The sequence below is a fragment of the Electrophorus electricus genome, chromosome 2 (genome assembly GCF_013358815.1).
Source record: "Electrophorus electricus isolate fEleEle1 chromosome 2, fEleEle1.pri, whole genome shotgun sequence".
Lineage (NCBI taxonomy): Eukaryota > Metazoa > Chordata > Actinopteri > Gymnotiformes > Gymnotidae > Electrophorus > Electrophorus electricus.
In genome coordinates this window covers 25,726,982-25,747,896 of record NC_049536.1, presented here as the reverse complement: position 1 = coordinate 25,747,896, position 20,915 = coordinate 25,726,982, and the positions used below count along the sequence as shown (strand labels likewise).

The 20,915-nt window shown below is 43.3% G+C and overlaps 2 protein-coding genes across 2 annotated transcripts; one reads left to right on the top strand and one right to left on the bottom strand.

Moving 5' to 3' along the window:
• Positions 1 to 1,005: 1,005 nt before the first annotated feature.
• Positions 1,006 to 7,637, top strand: slc40a1 (solute carrier family 40 member 1). The gene is made up of 8 exons (XM_027016429.2): positions 1,006 to 1,329; positions 1,472 to 1,539; positions 1,829 to 1,988; positions 2,164 to 2,279; positions 3,306 to 3,432; positions 3,855 to 4,103; positions 4,380 to 5,024; positions 5,287 to 7,637. Exons 1-8 carry the CDS (start codon positions 1,296 to 1,298, stop codon positions 5,598 to 5,600), a joined length of 1,713 nt encoding a protein of 570 aa, XP_026872230.2. The 5' UTR covers positions 1,006 to 1,295; the 3' UTR covers positions 5,601 to 7,637.
• wdr75 (WD repeat domain 75) lies at positions 7,339 to 20,270 on the bottom strand. Its single transcript, XM_027016426.2, has 21 exons — positions 20,182 to 20,270; positions 19,541 to 19,670; positions 18,063 to 18,128; positions 17,884 to 17,983; positions 17,559 to 17,683; positions 17,079 to 17,149; positions 16,737 to 16,853; positions 16,143 to 16,231; positions 15,734 to 15,892; positions 15,223 to 15,279; positions 14,996 to 15,111; positions 14,018 to 14,193; positions 13,594 to 13,745; positions 12,535 to 12,715; positions 11,712 to 11,803; positions 11,471 to 11,566; positions 11,004 to 11,173; positions 10,741 to 10,800; positions 10,482 to 10,628; positions 10,262 to 10,353; positions 7,339 to 9,500 (listed from the first exon to the last, which is right to left on the bottom strand). The coding sequence occupies exons 1-21, from the start codon at positions 20,265 to 20,267 to the stop codon at positions 9,287 to 9,289; spliced, it is 2,496 nt and encodes an 831-aa protein (XP_026872227.2). The 5' UTR covers positions 20,268 to 20,270; the 3' UTR covers positions 7,339 to 9,286.
• Positions 20,271 to 20,915: the final 645 nt, after the last annotated feature.

Here is a 20,915-nt window from a genome sequence, read left to right as displayed (position 1 = left end):
GTTTTCATACCAGCATACATTGCACTTGTAAAGGGGGGGGGGGGGTCTGGGGTTAGATAGAGAGAGAGAGAGAGAGAGAGAGAGAGAGAGAGAGAGAGAGAGAGAGCTTACAAAGCTCCAGAACATGACATATCGGTTACTTCGAAAGTGACATGGAAACAGTTTTAGAGAGGTTACCATCATAGACAAATCACAGACACACTATACACACATATGTAGCTCACCACTCCATTTTATCACACCAGTCCAGAATATCTGCAACCTTTCACCCACTTAATTGTATTCATTTTATGTATATTTCAGAGCACGGGATGGATGGATGGATGGAGAGAGAGAGAGAGCAAGAGAGAGAGAGAGAGAGAGAGAGAGAGAGAGAGAGAGAGAGAGAGAGAGAGAGAGAGAGAGAGACTTTCCTGAAAACAATTATAGTGGCATTATGTGAAAATGGAAGTTGTGTTAACCATACTTTTCTGAGTTTGAGTCACAGGTGTACAGGTCTTTAAGGTATTTAATGTAGCACCTTACATCATTAGAATAAAACAATTATTCATGTGGTTCCATGAGAAACAATAATATCACTGAATACGGGATTGTGAGGAATGTGCGGAAGCTTGGAATAATTGCTAATAATTAAACGGGTTTGGACTAACTGCCAGTCCAGTCCAGCTAGATTTACCTCAGCTTTCTTTAATCTCATGTGCAGCGATTTAGTTTGTGACCCAAACTGTGACAAAGGTGCTTTCGACAACCAGTGCAGACCCATTCCCCCTAATGAATAGCAGTATAACGTTTCGAGTTTTTGCGTAACAAATGACAGTCTGAAATACATTACTGTGTAATATCCGGGGTGAGACATTAGACAACGGCAAGCTTGGATTATTTTTACCCAAATTAGAAATACTCCAAAACAAAGCAGCCCTACGAATGCTCCCGTGCTCGGGCACTCTCGAGTCACGTGACTGTGACGTCTCCCTTTGCAAACAGCACTCCACATTCAGCGCGTTCATAAACACGGGCGACGGATCGGACGAAGCAAATGCTTCGCTCCCGATCAAGAATTGTATTATTTTAGGTTTAGAACAATAGGCCTCTAAAGAGGTTTATTTCTTTCCAACTTCAGCTACAGTGATAGCTAAGTTTGGAGAGGAGAAAAGAGGTGATATCCGTGTTGTTCGTAGAATATATGTATATATGTGCATTTTGTCGAAGATTATTTGACATCTCCCTCGAAGGAATAAACACCGCGGCAATCCTGCATTATTTTTAGAGGAAAATATATTCTAAACCTGCTCGGAATGGAAAAATCAACATCTAAGAAATCGTATTGTGGTAAGTTCATTCTATTTAAATGGACTTTAAAGTCTATTTAGATTTGTAACTATATGAGATCTATAGATGAATGCAATAGGATGAAATACAACGCACTTTGTTTTTAAATCAATACGTCAAAAATGCTTTTACGTTTTTCCAGACACTGTTCGTATTTTTTTTAAATCTTCGAAGTTCCTTATCTACCTGGGACATGCACTTTCAACATGGGTGAGTAGGCTAAGTGTTTTAAAGTGGAACCCTACTGTTGTAACTGAAAATAAATAAAAAACAGAAATAGTAATACGTGCTTGACCCCTAACAAGTGATGCATGTGTGCATGTTTACGATGATTTCATGTTTTATGTGGTGTCCATAACATAATTCACGCAGGTCCCGAGGTCCGCCATAAATTAGACAAAATCTTGCTGACAAGGGATTATTTTTAGAGATTCTCTAGATTCTGGAAATACCTTTAAGTGTCTCCAGTTCTGTAAGATTTACTGTTCCTACTTTTCAGGGGGACCGTATGTGGAATTTTGCCGTCGCCGTGTTTCTCGTGGAACTTTATGGCAACAGCTTACTGCTGACCGCTGTGTATGGACTGGTGATCGCAGGGTCCGTCCTGCTGCTGGGCGCCATTATCGGGGACTGGGTGGACAAAAACCCCCGCCTGAGAGGTACACTTGACCTCCCTTCTTTTCCTTACACGGAGCTCTGTTCATGGAATGAGTAGATTCGCCGATTGTAAATATAACAAGCAGTCAGAATAATTCACAGTAATCCATTTGTACATATTCGGCATAAAATAGTCTACGTTCTATTAAAAACTTTGTTGGTTTCCTTTTACTTCAGTGGCCCAGACTTCACTGATTGTCCAGAACAGCGCCGTTATCTTGTGTGGCATCCTACTGATGGTCGTTTTCCAGTACAAAGAACAACTAACTATCCTCTACAACGGATGGTTGCTTGTAAGTATCAGACATAATTATATAACTAGTGATTGTACTGCAATACTAAATGCATTAACTTACAATTATATTTTTATATGCGCAATTATATGCGCAAGCTATTGTCTGATGTTGTTACTGAGTTACGTATTACCAATAATCATTGTGCTGTAGCTCTTGGCTCTGACTTCATCTTAAACATTTGTAACTCGAATGGTGAAATATCTTACGATAAAAAAAAAATGAGGTTTTTGTTTATGAGAAATGAAGTCTTGCAACAGTAACACTGGATTCATTATCAAGTGCTCTAAATGCCTATTTAAATCCAATGCTTTAAATTTTTTTGACTTATAGTTTTATTCTCTGCTCTTTCAAATGTATTTATTTATTTACCTGAACTGCACTGAAATAAAATTAATATCAATACCAGCAGGGCAGGGGTCAGCTTTCTTTATTTGAGTTAGAAATAGCTAAACAGTTCCCGAGTGCAAGACATTCTGGGTTCTTTCAGCCTCATACTGACAGGAGGGACGGTCTAGGGCTCTGTCTGAAGAGACGTCAGGCAAAGCTCAGGAGTATCTCTGTCTCTGATGGCCCTGATGAAACAGGGAGCTGGGTACCATGAGTCAGCAGTACACAGGGGTCTCAGGTGGAAAGGAGACAAGCAGACGAACCAATCGTAGACCATGCAATGTTTTACTGTGGCCTAGTGGCAGCTCCACAACACCAGTAATTAAGAAGCATGGCCGTGTTTCTCACTGTCCATGGGGACATGGAGGCGCTGTAAAGTCAACAGTACATGACTTTTTAGAGAGAGTGTTGGCCTTGTTCTATACCACCTCTGAAAACTATGAAAGCATTCATGCTTTTAAATAACCTGTTGTTTCTTTTGCAAGGGCACCTAATAATGGCATTTTGCACCAGTTTTATTATTATTATTATTATTATTATTATTATTATTATTGAGATCTATATGTGCTTTGCAAGTCATGAGTCAGCGCAGGTGAAACGATGTTTATGGAACATATTTTTGTTGTTATTTAACAGACATCATGCTACATTTTAGTCATCACCATCGCCAACATCGCAAACCTGGCCAGCACTGCCATGTCTATCACCATCCAGAGGGACTGGGTGGTGGTGGTGGCCGGCGACGACAGCAGCGGCCTGGCAGGTCAGGCTCCGGTGACCCATCTCCATGTCTCCATGCCTCTCTTTCTCATATGCCTCTATATAAGAACACTTGGCAGAGCATGAGCTGTCACCTTTGAGCACCAAATAATTACTGGCTTTATAACCCTCGTTTCCTCTGGTCAATGGCTCTCATGAAAGACAGAAGTCCAACATATCTTGGAGAAATGTTAGAACTAGCTGTAAATGCCATGGTCCTGGCAGGTAAAATAACCCGTTCTCTTACAGTGCTTATTGCCCTTAGTGAAAGCTATTACCATGCTTCAGATGAAACTTTTAACCCACAGAGATATAATTGCCTTTGGATTTTATAGAGCCATAAGCAATATAGGTAGGTGTAGTTCACATGAAATGTTCACTGACAGGTTTTTCTTTCTTTTTCTATTACTTCTTTTTTTGCTGCAGACATGAATGCCACGGTGAGAATAATCGACCAGCTGACCAACATTCTTGCCCCGATGCTGGTGGGCCAGATCATGGCCTTCGGTTCCCATTTCGTAGGCTGCGGTTTCATCTCTGGCTGGAACCTTTTCTCCATGTGTCTGGAGTACTTCCTCCTCTGGAAGGTCTACCGGATGACTCCAGCGCTGGCTATCAAGGCAGGCCAGAAGGAGACCGATGACCAAGAGATGAAGCAACTCAATGTTCAGAGAGGTGTGCTTTCATACATGCAAAAAGCAGCCAATGAGAAAGAATGCAAGTGGTTGCAACACATTCAGTTCAGTTATGAAGGACTCACCATGACTCAACAGATTTGTTTTTATTTGGGGGTATCTAATCACACACCCCCTCCCCCATAATGAAAGGCCAAAACAGATCCTGGATAAGCATTCTTAGTCTGATAAATGTAGTTGCAGCTGGTTGCGACATATTATTTTCTCTTATGACACAGTTGTTACTCAACAGCGATATTTTCCTTCTCTTTCACAGAACTGGAGAACGGTGAAGTTCCGGCTGAAGGTTCCCAGCTGATGAATGAGGCAGTCATTGCAAAGCAAGATACAGAGAAGAACTCAAGCTGCTGCTACCAGGTTACGCAGCCGCTACACACGCTGCGCAGTGGCTGGGTGGCCTACTACAATCAGTCCATCTTCCTGGCTGGTATGGCCCTGGCCTTCCTCTATATGACCGTGCTGGGCTTCGACTGCATCACCACAGGCTATGCGTACACGCAGGGCCTGAACGGCTCCGTTCTCAGCCTGCTCATGGGGGCCTCAGCCGTGTCTGGGATTGCCGGGACGGTAGCCTTCACCTGGGTGAGGAAGAAGTGTGGCCTCATCCGGACAGGTTTCATGGCTGGAATGGTGCAGCTCTCATGCCTGATGCTCTGCGTGGCGTCCGTCTTTGCCCCCGGCAGCCCACTCGACCTGAGCGTGTCACCCTTGCAGGCAATGATCAGCCAACTGCTGGGAGACAGTGCCGCCCTACCAGAGGCTCCCACCATGACCAGCCTGGCCACCACGGCTGCCCAGGGCATGCTCAACATCTCCAGCATGGAAACCGAGGAAGTTCCACATATCGAGTCCTACATGTCCGTCAGTCTCCTTTTTGCTGGTGTTATCGCTGCTAGAATTGGTAAGTTGATGTGCAGTAAGTAGGTCATTTTGTATTAAAAAATTAAGTATGTCAGTAAAATATATTAATAAATCGACTCCGTGCTCTAGCTATTTTATTTTTTTTAATCACCCTATTATATGTGGTAAAAAAACAGCACTTAGTTGTTAATGTGACTTGAGAGTTGTAAAATCAACCTTTGATGCCAACTTCTCTTGCTGATGTGTTTATGTGGCAATAAAAGATTGCCTGGACTCATTTCCTGACGTGCTTTTTCCTCCAGGTCTTTGGTCTTTCGACCTGACCGTGACCCAGCTCATTCAAGAGAACGTGGCTGAAGCCGAACGAGGCGTCATCAATGGCGTCCAGAATTCCATGAACTACCTCCTCGACCTCCTGCACTTCATCATGGTCATCCTGGCGCCTAACCCAGAGGCCTTCGGTCTCCTGGTTATCCTCTCCGTCTCCTTCGTTGCCATGGGACACATGATGTACTTCAGGTTCGCCTTCAAAACCCTCGGGAGCAGGCTCTTCCTCTGCTGCTCACCCGAGCAGAAAACAGACAGGGCCCCTCCCTCCTTTCCCCTGGCTGTGTAAGTCGTGGAAGAGACGGTACCCCTGTCGCTGCAGTGTGTGTAGCGAACTCGCAGTAACCATGCCAGGGACCCATATTGTACTAACGAGCTTGCAGAGTTAGTGTAGCTACTCGTGTTTAACTTCAAGCTTCAAACCTGTATAGATAACCTTAGCCATAAGCTGTATTAGCCAAGCAGAGCACTCACTTGCTTTCTGCTTGAGCCCAACAAACTCAGCGTTTGGACACAGACCGAGCTGTAGGAAGAGCTTCCTCTTCTATGTGCATGTGCATGCTTTCTGGCTTCAGGGTACTGCGTTAAAGGTGCAGAATAAAGCACCCAAGGCAGGCATGTCACTGCCTTCAGTCAATATCTATTAGGTCTGGCTGCTGTACTATGTTGCATGCAACCCCTGTGAATCTGCCTTCTCCACAGGGATATTTATTCAACTTTTTGGCCTGCTTGTCTAGCTATAGTTAATGCATGCTTAAATTTGTAGTTTCAGTGTTGTTTAGCAGTGTATTGTTACTTAATGCCAGATAGGTTCCAGCATGGTTTTATGTTGCTTTTTGCAGACCAGGGTGAAGTCTCTTAAAAACGTAATATGATGCATGGAAGTTACCTATTCAGGAATACATATTTCATCTATAGTCAATATTACGCATGTGAGCTTTGGTGGTGCTAAATGCATTATTGCAGAAGCTATTTGTTTATATATCAATACTACAAATATATATCAGCATGGGGATGTGAGGGAATAAGTACCATTTTTTTGCCTTCCTACATTCCATATTATTGGTGTGAAGTGTATGATTCACATTTTCTATTGGTGTAGGCCCTGATGCACATAAAATTTCTAAAACCCACATGGCAACGTTATCAGACACTGTGCTTTACATTTTGTCATTTGATTTCATTTTGAATTTTTTTTTTTGTCCCCTCCATTACACATGCACTTTAAGTGATTTACACTTTCTTAAATGCATAAGTACAATGCAACTTCTTGTCCCTGACATTTTTGCACAAATTCCAACCATCGCCTTGTCGCTTCACCGATAGCAGAAAATGTAGAATTAACTCTAGGGGTGCTTCACCAGCGACACAACCACAGCAGTAAGGCCTCAGGTCTCAGGCTGCTCCACCCAGAGTTTCCACCTGCATATTCAGCAGACCTGTTGCTTCAGGCCAGCTTGAGTGTAAAGTAAACACCTTCACTTATTTTAGCTGCCTCTTGGAACGACTTCTCACACCCAGCCAAACCAGAGAGCACACACCACCCCTCCGTTAAACAACCCCTGCTTTGGAAACTGATTTTTGCGAGGCGGTTGGCAAGTTGTATAATACTGAGGTTAGAGAACCATGTGGGTCGCCTATAAGGAACAGGGAGGGCATTTTTCAAGTCTCAGGGCAGAATGCTGAATCAGCTCTTTGGCTCACAGTTGGGGTGTTTTGTGAAGGGCAGCTGGTCTTTGCATAGAAACGCAGGTGTCCCAACTCACTATTGATCTTCTGAAGTGATGTTTGCTCCAAAATGGAACCACATTTTCTGCAGCAGGGCACAGATCACTTTAGTCTTCCAAGATAGTTTCAGGGGTAATACACTATTAGAATCCTTTCCTTTACTCACGTGGCAATTTACCATACTGGTGAATGTGAAAATTATGTGTGTGCATCATGGCAGTATATAGTATTTTTGCCTTATGTACAAATCCTTTTTGTATGTCTTAATTTTTTTATATTCATGTTTAATGGTTGGCTCTTTGTTTTTCCTCCCAACTTTGTCAAGTGTTATAAGAAACATATACCACTGGAAAATGCTGTTAAAAAAAACAACAAAAACAAAAACAAACAAACACCCAACATCTAGTTAAATGTGATATACGCAAAATGCAAACACAGTCTTGTGTTTTATATAGCTGAAAGTTATTCAGCTACGCAACATGTTCCATGCTGTTACCGATACTGGTCAACACTACCCTCTGATGGAGAAAGAGAAAACAGCCTGGGACTTGTAGTGCCTGCCCTTGCTTTCAACTGAAAATAAAAACACTTTGATCCACATGGCACATCTCCATTTTTTTTTGCAGACAGACACAAAGGCAGGTAGTTCAGCGAGGAGGAGAAAGCCATCTCCACATGCTAACCAAGAGTGAAGACTCCTGGCCTAGTTTCAACAGTGATCACACAGGGTCACATTCTTGAACCACCCATTTTCTTTGAAGACCTTTTTGAAATGGGCCTGTTTAAAGAATTGGCTTTAAGCTGAACTCAATGGCTTGTAAGCCAGTAAAAGACCAATGTGAAGTGTAAGGTCCACAGCCATTAGAAGGGCCACAGAACAGGTTTCTGCTGGGTTGCTGATACAGCCAGTAAGAAAGAGCTGATCTGAAATAAGTATGCCATCCATTTTTAAGAAACATCAATGGTATTTATGAGGACATGGCAAAGCCTGACACTTCCACAGTTCTCAGCACCAGTGGCTAAGCAATTCTGTCTGCTGTGGTCATGTGCAGTCAAGGAACTACCAGTGCACGAGACCAGCATGATCAGTACAGACAAGTACAAAGTCCATTGCCATGAAATCAAGCTCAAGATAAATGTCAGTAATAGATAAGATAAAAGGCATCATTTGCTTCCAAAGCTTTTCTGGAAGACATGCTCCCATGTATGACCTATAGAAAATGCTTAATGTGTACATTTATCTTAAACTAGATTACACTGAATTTAAGAATGACGTGAAAAGGCCCAACGTGTAACGCAAAACCGGGAGGTTCACCTTCCCCGCAGCACATGGTCTCACAAGCTGAAGCTGAAACGTGAGTAGCTGTGACCACTGAAACTTGACCTGAAACAGTAGTGACACCGGGCTGGATATTTGTTTCCCCATCTATGGACTGGTTTTCAAGGCAAATAAACTTCAGAGTTAAACTTAAATCTGAAACTTAAATCTTGCCCCGACAACTCGATTGCTGAAACCAAATGGTGACCAAGCTTATACGCCATTATTTTTGTACAGAGTTCACAGATGGTTTAAGATGACCCCAGTGACCCCACAGAGGGATCCACGCTGCTCAGTGAGACAGTGGACATCCCTGCAGCTGGAGTTCGTGTTCGAGCTCCAGTACACCCTGTCGTAAAATATTGTAAATGCTGCGGTTTTTGTCCGGGGTAAAAAAAAAAACAAAACAAACAAACAAAAAAAGACAACAAGCATGCCTCATGTGAAGAAAGGTGTGAGCAACTGAACCCGCCAGGACAACACTGTGACTCAGCTTGAAAATGCAAGACTTTAAACTCTATGACCCAGTAGAGAGACAGAAGACAAACAGTGAGGCAGAAGTGCTCGGACACATCACGCGTTTATCTTCTTTTCTGAGAGAAAGCGAGTATATGGGGAACAGGAGGCTTGGGAGCAGAAACAAACAAAGCTGAAACAAACAATTTGTTTTCTAAGTCTCACATGTTCCTCACCACAAAAGATAACCAAATATTTGAGTTTACCAAGAGGCGGCTACTTACAATATGAAGGCCTTCTGGTTACTGACATGCAAGATCAAGCATGTCCCAAAAAGGATCAGTGTCACTTCAAGATCCAAAATAAATATGGACACCCCTTACATTTTTTAATTCCACTGTTACCTTAGGGTATAAAAGGTAATGATAATGGGGTGTGGGTGTGCACGCGCGAGCGCTCTGGAAGGCTTGTGGCTAAGAGCTGGTGAGGCTTGTGACCCAGCTGAAGTCAGTCTTTCGCAACCTCCTCAGTTCTTTCTCCTCGGCTCTGGACAGGCTTGGAGGGGCCTCGCCCACTGAGCCTTGTGTCCGGACTCCCTGCGGACCGTTATTCATTTCCATTTCCTCCTCCGAGTCCACTTCCTCTTTTTCACTGTCCACTTCCTGTTCAGGAAGCTCCTTCTCATCTCTTGTGTAAGCACAAAAAGAAATAAACAGATTTATTTTTATATATGAACAAGAGGCAAAGTCAGAAACAAAGGTACTTCAGTAGGAAAAACCCATATAGAAACATGCAGCACTTGAACTTTCACTAGTTGACAGATACATAAAAAGACATTACGTAAGCATTCAAATTGAGGAGAAGATACGCACCCTGTGAAACAGTATAAGTGCAAAACATGACGAGCATGACCTCCCACAGAGAGCCTCATGCAATGTACATACAGCAATACTGCAGTTTACATATTAACATGGGCAGGCATAAGACATTAAATAAAGTTATTAGAGCTCAGTGAAAACCACCATGTCACTGAATAAATTAAGCAGGCAGGTCTGTAATGGTGTAACTTTTGCTCCTTTCTTGTCATGACTCGGCAGCATACATTAACTAAGATGACTCAACAAACACTCAAAGAAAAGGAAGTCAAAAGGAGATCTAGGAATAATGATATTGCACATGAAAAGGGCCATTGATTTTTATATATGCGCATTTAACTGACGCTGCAATGCAACTTACAATTATGACTGAATACAGCTTGACCAATTGAGAGCTAAGGGCCTTGCTCAGGGGCCCCAACAGTGGCAACCTGGCAGTTTGAACTGGCAACCCTCAGATTACAAGTCAAGTACCTTCACCAATGAGCTCTCACTGCCCCCCAGGAGTACAAAGTCTACTTCTGACAAAAGCCAGAGTGTAACAAGATTCCGTAGAAACTTAAGATGCCGTACCTGCCGCCAGTATTGGAGATGAGGAGGGAGTTTAAAAACACTGAACACAGGAAGGAGGCTGGTGGAAGGACGTGGGCCGGAGTGTGCAGTAACTGGCAAATGGGAATCAGCATGGAAAAGCGATGAATGTAGAAATTAACATGTGGGGAGTTGCAAGGACAGCAAAAAAGCTTAAATAATCTAAATAACTGAACTTGCTCATGCGCTCACTGGCACTGACCTCTCTGATGGCTACACAGCCCTGGGGGAGCTGGGCTCTGTCTGCTGCTTGACTCGGCACAGACGTCTGTTTCTCCTGCTGCTGCTGACGATGCTTGCCTAGCAACAGGTAGAAGGGCGTCATGGCGACACTGTCGTCAACCAGGAGCTGCAACAGAGCACATTTCCACCAACTCGATGTTATTCGACAGCAGGGTGAGCCAGACCAATTGTAGGAGCTAGAGGCACAGGACACGTGGCGAGAAACAGGAGAGACTGACCTCCTTCCTAGAGTTCAATATCCTCTCATCCTCTGCTCTGGTACTGAACGTCAATAATTCCTTCAAACGGGGGGGGGGGAATTTAAAAAAAAAAAATCAATGTTACCATGGAGATCGGCACATAAGATGGTAGACTGAGCTGAAACTGACAGATTCAATAGTCTACATGCTTAAAGCACTAACAAAAAACACAAAGACTTGAAAGGAAATGTTTCCAATAGTTGAGTGTGGCAGAGTGTGGACTGTCCGTTTTAGACTCGTACCATTTGCTCTGTAAGGAAGTGCAGGCGTGACCTGTTGAGCCACTGGGACCACTCGTCACAGCTGTCCAGGGGATCTTCCCTCGGGACGAAGATACAGCGCTGCACCCTTCCAACGCACACGGCCTTCTGGGTAAACAGAGGCCGCGGCTCGCTGGGTCTGAAAACAAACACTGGCCACAGAACAGGGATTCGGCTAGCACCATTTTTCACTGCCACCTATCATCTTTAATACATGCGAAACGTGAAAATCTTTTTTTCCCAGAGCAGCCCTAAGCGTTCAGTCTTTGTCCATAACTTTTTAATCCAGCAGTAATTCAGTTAGGCATTCCTAAATTCATATGGGTTCTGGGGGAGCAGTACACTGCACTCATAGGGTAGTATAGGTCTGGGATTAAAGCCAATGCTTCACTGGATTAAGTCTTCTTTGGAATAAATCACAAATTGATTTGATGAGGACTCAAACTTACGATCGGTTTTTCCAGAGTTGTGACAAAATGCCGCCACGTTTTCAGAAAGAGGGTCCGTCCTCAGGACACATACATCCATCGACGTGCTCCACTCCACTATGTGAAAGAGAAACATTTAGTTTCCATACATGAAAGAAGTGTGAACACAAAAACCTTGATCAAACCTGAAGGAGCTTAAACAAAACATGCAAGTCTTGGTGAAAGTTTTGTCTCAGACAAACACACAGACGTGGATACGAACATGCGCAGGTGAGGAGATTCCAGCAGAGGAGATTCTTGGTGGTGGTGCCAAGCAGGTATTTAGAGCAGCTCAGCCGGCCGAAACAAAGATCCCTGGAGGTTAAAATCCATCAGAAGCAGTCATTTTCCAGCCTACCTTGTAGGTCCAGTCACGATCCTCAGACATATTTCACCACAGTAGCATGGCTAGCAGCAGCTTTTGTAACACTGCTCTGCTCAACATAATCTACTGGTTTCATTACAACCACAAAGTTTTTCACTGTATAAATATTTCTTTCTTTTTTTTTTTGGGGCACATGAATTAATCCATTTGACTCCATTTTGCAGACACCAGCGCACCGGAGACCGCAGAGAGCCCAGACACCAGCTGCACTCAAACATAAGCCAATAAAATCACACTCCAGCCCTTTTAAGCATGCTGTAACCATAACGACCTACTGCCCCCTTACCTACCAGAGATACATGTGAAAGGTCTGGGCCCTTTTACTAGGGAAATGAATCAAAGATAAATCTAGACAGTACATGAGGTTCTTGATGTTTTTCATTGGTAAATCCACCATGTCCAGTGCTAGTTTTCAAAAGCTGTTTAATTATAAAATTTAGTCTTTTAAACCAATGCAAAACCCAGAATATGATAAGACAGCTTCTGAAAGGGTGAAGGGCTCACAGCACCATGTCTGGGCTATTACACTGTAATGCAAAAACCATCTTAGCTTTTGAGAGTCTTACAATTATACCTGTTTGACCAGCTTTTTACACCCTAAAACAGCAGCATAAGCACAAAATGTCAACATGCTCTGGTGTGCCCGAGCTGAAGAACTCACTCGATAGTCCCTGGCGGCTGGCACAGCGTGGTGAGGAGCTCCCAGGTGTCTGGGCTCCACAAGGTCACCACCTCCGCGAAGCTGACCGCCAGCAAGGAACCATCGCCAGAGAAACAGCAGTTTGTGGGCTGCAGGCCGTGGTAGCTGCCCAAGTGTTCACATGACCAAGAGGCTTGCTTCTCTGCAGCAGAAATGGAAACGCTGAGGTCAGTGGAAAGGTAAGGGGAGGGGAAGAGAGGAAAAGAGTAGAGGGCTAAGGGGTCAGGGTGACGAGAACAATTCTAGCTTGGGAAGAATGAAACCCTCTACTCTCCGAGCAGCTTACACACGGAAAATGAAACCCATCTGAAGCAAGCTGTTATTCTGATGATCGGCCTTTCAGTTTGTCATTAATCTTAGCCACAAGTTGTCATTAGTCTTGCGGCCAAAACAAGACTAGTGCAACCTCGAAGAGCTACTATTTACAAACTCAGAGGTTCAATTATCACTCGTGCACAGCTCTGCTGAGAGGAAGTGAGTAGGGGAAGGGGACAGAGGCTTATTTCAGTGCGTCTGTGATTCCACAGGGTTCCTACTTTAAGTCGAATGTACGATTCCCTGACTAAAAAGCTGAATTTTCATGACTTATGATGAACAGAGAGAAAAAGACACCACCTTTGTTAAATGGGCGCGGAAAAATTAAGCAACTGCTCACACAATATGAGAAATGCATAAAAATATTTTTTACAAAGGCAACTAAAATTTAAAGACAAAATTCCCTGATATTCCATGACTTGATGCAAAAAGTGATCAAATCCCCTGAGTTTCCATGTTTTGTTTTGTTTTTTAATTGCATGATATTCCAGAAATTCCAGGACCAATAATCAAGATAACAAGCAGAAACACGACCACTTTGGATGCCCTTTTTCTGCACCAATCATGGGCAGTTAGACATACTGGTCACCTTTCACTAGGAAACTCTGGTGTGTTTTTGCATGTCACGTGTGTGTGTGTGTGTGTGTGCGTGTGTGTGTATGTATAGAGCATTTGGAGCATGTGAGAAGGTGGGGCTTGGCTCACTCTGCTCATCCAAGTCTGACCCCAGCAGCCAGACTTTGAACTGGTCATCCTTGGCCACCGTGACCAGCATGGTGGTGTCCATGGCAGGGCTGAAGCACATAGCTGTAATCATGTTCTGATGTGGAGCTGTTATGGTGGTGTTCAGCTCAAAGCTACACAGGTGCAGAAGGGAACAGTGTACTTCAGTGCATAGTTGTGTTTAATTAAAAAAAAACAAACAAAAAAAATCATTTAGAAAGAATTACTTCAGAGGTCTTTAAAAAATAAAAAAAATAAATTAAGAAACTAAACAGAACAGATGGATCAGTACAGAATCTTGACAGCCTCCTAATTCCATTTGAAGGCACTTTAGACACTTACTACAAAATAAATAGGGCGTCCATTACTTTCACTGGGCATTGCATGAGTTCTGCCTCAAACATACCTTTGAGCTTTTTCATTGAAGCTCCAGAGTTTGAGGGAAAATTCGAGACTGGAGATTTTGCTGCCCCTCTGCTCCACTGTAGCCAGCCAAGAAGCCGTGCCATCCAGTGCCGCCTTCACCACCTCGAACTGGTCCAGGCCTGCCTGGTAGATGTACTCCTGCTGCACAATGTCCAGCTGCAGGGAGAGAGGCAGGCAGACACACATCAAACTAACCACACTATAGCACAATAATCTTACACACTTCCAACATTCATCTCAAGGACCATGATTAGGTGGTTTCACACAAATAAGGCCATATGACAGCATGTGAACACTTTCTTAGAACACTTTCCATTGGAAACGTCCAGAATGCTTCCCTACACCAGAGAAGTGACCACTCAGCACGCACATCACATCTGTGCAAAGGTTCTGATGTGACATTGCACTGAGGTGTTTTGAGCTTAAAATGTCTCCACTGTGCTCTTCGTCTGAAGTGAACACACCCTCCTCACAACTTTGTCTGGTGGCCTCTGAAAATTGCTTTCACTGTCCACACAGCACAATTTAGGTCAGTTGATTCAGTGTCGTTTTTTTTTTTTTTTTAAAACATCACTTTCAGGATGTCATAATGAAACCATTTACATTTTATCCCTCTTCACACATGTACTTGTGGTAAACCTCCCCACATAAATGACGCAGTTACAATGATCCAAACTTTCCTGTATTAGATGTCACCATGCCAGTCCATTCAAATGGTAGAGAAAGAACAGCAGAAGGCAGAACATGCCAACTGATGTAAAGAGATCCGGGGCATGCAGACACAGCAATTCCATGAACACCTACTGCACGCCTTTGCTGACGTGGGGTCAAAACCTGGAGCGGCATGCCCAGTACGGCATCGCGGTGACCCGGATCCAAGACAGCCACACCCCCAACCCATGCAAGAAACTGGAAGCCATGCCCCCCCCAACATGTGCATGAGGTGCAGAAGGCTTACGCTGTAAAGCTGCTTGTCACGCTCGAGAGAGTAGAACTGGAGATGGCCTGGTTTTCCGTTCAGCACCAGGGCCTTGGTGCGCGGATCAATCATCAGATCTGTCTGTACAGAGCCTCCTAAAAGCAAACGACAACGACATGAGCAGGTGGGGGGGGGGGGGGGTTGGGTTACGGTAACAGAACCCTGCAGCTGAGTCATGGTGAAGCGAGGGAGCTTGTTCTTGGCACCTTTCACGAGGCCTTGAATCACAGCAGACACTCGGAAGCTGGAGATGATGGTGATCTCTGGCAGGGTTACACAGCAGAAAACCAGAGTGAACCAGAGTAGCACAACACAAAGCCTAGCACAATTCAACAAACATGATCATGCCACACTGATTCCAACTTGTATTCAACTATTGAAACAAAAGTCTCCAAAACACACCTCAAATATAAACAAACAAAAACCCAAAAACAAGGTGGTGCTTAATATTTCCAGAGGCTCTGCAGACAATGCATCCTGATCCAGAGCCACAGGAAGATGTATACCACCCTTAGCTTTGCCCGCAGGTCTGCATCACGTTCAGTAACTGCTTAGCTCAGATGTGTTCTGAGCTGAAGTACAGCAGAAATGTCTTCTGGGAACCTCAGAAGGTCCACAAGGTCAAAACACTTGTCTAAAACAGGCCAAACCAGTCTTTGGCTTTCAGGTGGAACTCAGGTGCTGAGTCATCACAGGGGTGTGGGGGGAAACTCTTACTGTTGTTTGTGTGGCTTGTGCTGTACATCTGTCCGTCTGGGGACACACAGATATGAGCGATGGCTCCTCCCAGGCGGGGAAGGAAGTTCTTCTTGTTGACTTCCTTGCAATGCCACTGGACGAGCACAGACTCCACCCCTCCACTCAGCAGGTGCATTCCTGTCCACAAAGAAAGAGGAAATCGGCACTCAGGAATCAGCTCATTAAACACCAGACTCAGGGAAGGAAAAAAAGTCCAAAAAAAGTCCATAAACAATATCTTGAGACTGATCAGGCACGTTACAACCACTCTGAGGCGGTTTGAGAAAAACAGCTCCAGTGTAACAGTCAAGTGTAACCACCACAAGAACTTCAGGAACTGCTACACATCAAGCATTAGAAACCAGTGGGAGCTGAAAGATTCTCTCACCTTCAGGGCTGAAACACAGGGCACTCACAGCGTTGTGGTGCCAGTGCTGAGTGGAATATGTGTATTCTTTTTTCTGGTTGAAGTTTCTCCTGAGAGAAAGAGTAAAATGAAAAAGGATGAAAAAAATTGTTTTGTCCCCCATAATCAAAGGTTTTTGGAAAACAAGATGATTTTACTGATCTGTTAAAGCTTCACCTTTATAAAAGAGGAATACTTGGAAATGTTGGACATTTTATTTGAATTTTGCCCAACTATTCGACAGGTATTTAAAATGCTCCCTGCCCATTTAATTTAGAGCTTACCTTCCCACCCCAGTCATCTAACATTAACAGCGTATGTGACAAACCTTTGAACCTCATTTGCTGTTAGTGATTTATAGAAGTAGAACGGTAGTCTGTTTTCATTTATAAAGACTAGAACGGTCAGTTGTTATTAGTTTAGAAGACTGGAAGGGTAAGTTATTGTTGAACAGAATGGTAAGTACGTATTGTAATGGCGTAATTGGAAATGTCATGCTGCATCTCTCAGCCAAACCAGGAACAACTTAATGAAGCGCTCAAGGCGAAGGATTCACTAAACAATCCTGTCACTCACCACAGACGGATCTTGCCGTCTTGGTGTCCTGTAGCAATGCAGTCATCTTTAGGGTGACAGGCTACACAGGTGAAGGCATTTCTGGCTCCTTTCTTATCTGTGGCCTTCAGCTTAAATCTAAAGCAGACAAAAATTAGACAGGACTCTCTGCCACACCTCAGCCGCCTAAGACACGCTGGTAACCAAAAACTGGAAACTATGATTGCACTGTCAAACAGGAAAGCATGGGGCAGGTGGCAGAGGTGCATAAATAAACACAGTGACTGGGCATGTCCCTGCATGCCGACGACCTTGCGGATTCTATTACAAGATCAGTTGCATCACTACTGGTGTTTGATTTACCTGTATGTCTTTTGCTTCCTGAAGAAATACACACACAGCTGGAGGCCCTTAGCAGACGCAATATAGTCACCCTGCAGCCATAAAAATAAAACCCTAGTAAGCAAATGCCCTCACTATGCGCCTTATTTGTAACAGATACCTTGTGTCTCCACTTACATGTACTACAGACTCGGATCTGTGCACATACAAAGTGGACCTACGAGGTTGCTGCTTTGAAGACAAGTGACCGCTGAGTGTACGTTAGATGACCGTCAGCATGAGTATCTTGGCACTGAATTAACAGATAATATATTATAGGACTGGAACCATCATTGCCCATCGGTCAGCCTCTTAATCTGGATTTCAAGCTCATGTTTGGATGGTTAACATAACCAAGTCCTGATTACACACTTCATCTCATTGGGGGAATGTAGCCCCAGTGTGAATCAGACGAGTGGCAAACTGCGGCTCTGCTGAAAGAGCCAAAGGAGCTGGGCTTACCCCTTGGCCGAAGGCTGTGCACGCAGGCACGGGGCTGACGTCGCTCAAAACAGCAGACAGCTCCCTTGCCTCCAGTTCCTGCTCCAGTGCACTGGGCAAACGTACCGCCACCAACTGGAAATGCTCTGCACATGCACACAGACACAGACTTCATAACTAGCACCTGCACACACAACTTGACCATACACCACACAGTAAAATGACACAAAAAAAAAATCAGCCACTTACTCACAAAAGCTGATAACGACACAAAAGCACTAAGGACAATGCTAACTCGCAGCACACCACAACACTCATACCAAAATGCTTTAGTACTGGTACCTACCACCATTTTCATTACTTTGCATGGGAAGGATAATAAAAATGACTCCAATGTGTTTGTTTGAGACATATATGGAAGATATCTTGTATCCAACAGTAAATGTCTGAAGGAAAACAAAAAGACAAATTAGAATGGCTTTCCAAATACTTTAGCTCTGAAATGCGACATAGCTGTTACCCTACCTTGATAAGGATGCCATCAATGAAATCCCACAGCCTAACAGTGCCATCTAGTGAGCAAGAGTAAACCTGCAGGCAGGTAAAAGACAAAACGGTGTGATTAACACAAGCTTGGTCCAGTTACGTCTTAGTCCAAAGATCATCTTAAATTATAGAGACTGTTCAATGTAATACCCTGTCTATCATTTAAAAATAGTCTTTATTTTCATTATGTTTTTGGGAAAGCCAGATGTGGTGTTAATGGCCTAATTTAAAGTACTCCAGGCACCGAGTATAACATATACATTGCTCATAACACAATGAGTCAATAGTCCCACTGAGAAGCACTTATGCTGACCTGGGAGTTATTTCAGTAATTTCAGGTGCATATTCGTATTTTTATCAGACTTTATAATGACATTCCACAGTCTAAAAACCCTTGTTTAGAACTGTTTAGAACTGATGAATAAAATTATTGAGTTTAACAAAAATCAATAAGTTGAACTAGGAATTCATTAAATCATTTCACTGCAGATAACCTCTGCATATGGCTGCTACCTGCACAACACATCTCGTCATTCACGGAACGTATAGTGCACCACAAGCCTTAATAAAGCCTTGTTGTTTATTCACCGACACTGTTCTTGCTTGAACTGCTAATCAACAAATCCACAGACCTCCACTCATCTGTGCAATTGAAGACCCAGTGACATTGTATAGTTATGGATCTTTTGTGAACATAATCTTTTTCACTTCCTTGCTGTTTGGTAATCCAAAAACATTACTCAATCAACATGATAGCCAAGCACTTATTGGCTGGACCATGCTACATTAGAAATTGCAAGTTAAAGAATAAAAGTCACATTAAGACAATCAGATATGCGATCATAATAATAGGGATAGCTGTAGGGATGGAGGACCCGAGGGAACAACAGGGGTTGTAGGGATGGAGGATCTGAGGGAACGATGTGGGTTTTGGGGATTGAAGGAGCTGAGGGAATGATGTGGGTTGTAGGGATGGAGGAGCTCCCCCTAAAGTAACCCAGGGCCAGCCCATGAAGGGCATTGAATGTGGTTTTGGCTGGAAGACCAATAAAATAATAATGGGAGATGTGATAATCAATGTGAGAAAATATGAAGGCATGAGCCACAGTTTTGGCATCACTAAGTGTTCCAAAATGTCAGAGCTGTGTTAAATTACATGAGAGGCGGATGGACATTTGTCCTAGTGGATCGCTTATGAAAGTGTTTCTCCAAATCCTGTTACATGTTTTCATTACTCTTATCCACTTAGACTGATGGATGGCTGATAAGTGTGAACCAGAGAAACTACTGAACCCTACAGGGAGTGACGGCAGTACTGAAGTTGGTAGACACTTTCAAAGGGTCATCTGTGAACCACCCATCAGTAAGTATCACAATCAGCCATCACTGTCCAATAGGCCAAGCAAATACAAAAACAAGATTGGCTTGTTTACAGATGATAAAGAAAGTAAACAGACCTGAAGATGGTTGGCTGGATTCAAGGCGACACCAGTGACTTGGTTAGCGTGGCCATGCAAAACATGGACGCACTCTTCTGTTCTCGTGCTGAAAACCTTGACTGAATCCCCAGAAGCACATATTAGGAACCTGCAAAATTGAAGGGACTTGACGTAACATCACGGTACAGCCCAAACAAACCGAACGCAGACGCATCAGCGACGCGTCCGTAGGTTCATTCCGCACGTCCCGATGACACAAGGGCTGGATTGAAAATCGGATGGAATTTGGAGACTCTGAGGTAAAGTCCAGGAAAGTTCTACGTAAGTTGGTTAGGACAGTTAGCTAGCTATGCTGTCCTAGCTATGTGGCTGCAACCACTCAGGCATTAATGGAAAGACGTTGACACTAAAGCAAACTTTAAAAATACACACTTTTTACATTCTTTGAAAGTGTAACTTTTAGGTTTTGAAATAACTATAAGACAAACAACGAACAATGCATTAGCTACCCATCTTTACCACCAGGAGTAGGTTAGCTTGCTAGCTACCGGCTACACAAGAAGTTAGTGGGTAACTAGTTTTGCATTACTTTACATCATTCCCTTTCCATAATTAAAACTATGTAAGCAACCAAACAGTCCATCTTGTTTATAGCATACCTGGAGTCGTTTGTGAGGATCGGCGTACTAAAACATATTTTACTGCCACCACATCTTACCACGCGGATATCTGTCTGTTCCACCATTTTTTTTCCTCTGACGTAACCTCAATGAGCCGCACACTCGAAGTCACGTGACTTCCATTCGCCAAATGGGGGACGATGCCGCCGCCTCTCGCTTTTTTGTATCGTAAAATTAAGTTATTCACAAAATATAGAATACTCGAATAAAGCTTTTACAAATTATAGTAATAGCAAATATTTTATTATTTAGTTTCAAATGTCATTAATATTCTTTATTCGTGCCAAGCAAATAAATGCGTTTTTCCCCATAGAACCCAAGTTATCTTAAAGAGATAAATAAGATAATGAATTATGAATATTTATCTGCAGTGTTTGGATAGTTACAAAAAGGTAACCCGTTACAATTGAGTAATTACGTCAGATTCATTCAAACTATAGGGTAGTTTAATCGCGTTATTTTACTTCCTAGAAAAAGAGACTCGTCGGGCTACCGGTTACGTTATTGGCCTATATAAATATCAAAAGTCATGATTTAAACACATTGTGTATAATTAATATAATGTGCTTACAAATATGAGTTACTTAATCAATACAATTCCAATCACGCCAGTACACTTTGTGATTAGTTACCCAACACCACCCAACACCGTGTTTAATTGATAGTATCTTGAAATTATGCCTATTTATCGATAAGAAGAAGCCTGCGGACCT

Coding starts and splice junctions, on each gene's coding strand:
- slc40a1 (XM_027016429.2), top strand. CDS start 1,296: ATGGAAAAATCAACATCTAAGAAATCGTATTGTG. Junction 1,989..2,163: donor CAAAAACCCCCGCCTGAGAG/GTACACTTGACC, acceptor CTTTTACTTCAG/TGGCCCAGACTTCACTGATT. Junction 3,433..3,854: donor CGACAGCAGCGGCCTGGCAG/GTCAGGCTCCGG, acceptor TTTTTGCTGCAG/ACATGAATGCCACGGTGAGA.
- wdr75 (XM_027016426.2), bottom strand. CDS start 20,267: ATGGTGGAACAGACAGATATCCGCGTGGTAAGATGTGGTGGCAGTAAA. Junction 17,150..17,558: donor GCACAGCCTTCGGCCAAGGG/GTAAGCCCAGCT, acceptor TTATGGCTGCAG/GGTGACTATATTGCGTCTGC. Junction 16,854..17,078: donor AGGAAGCAAAAGACATACAG/GTAAATCAAACA, acceptor TGTCTGCTTTAG/ATTTAAGCTGAAGGCCACAG.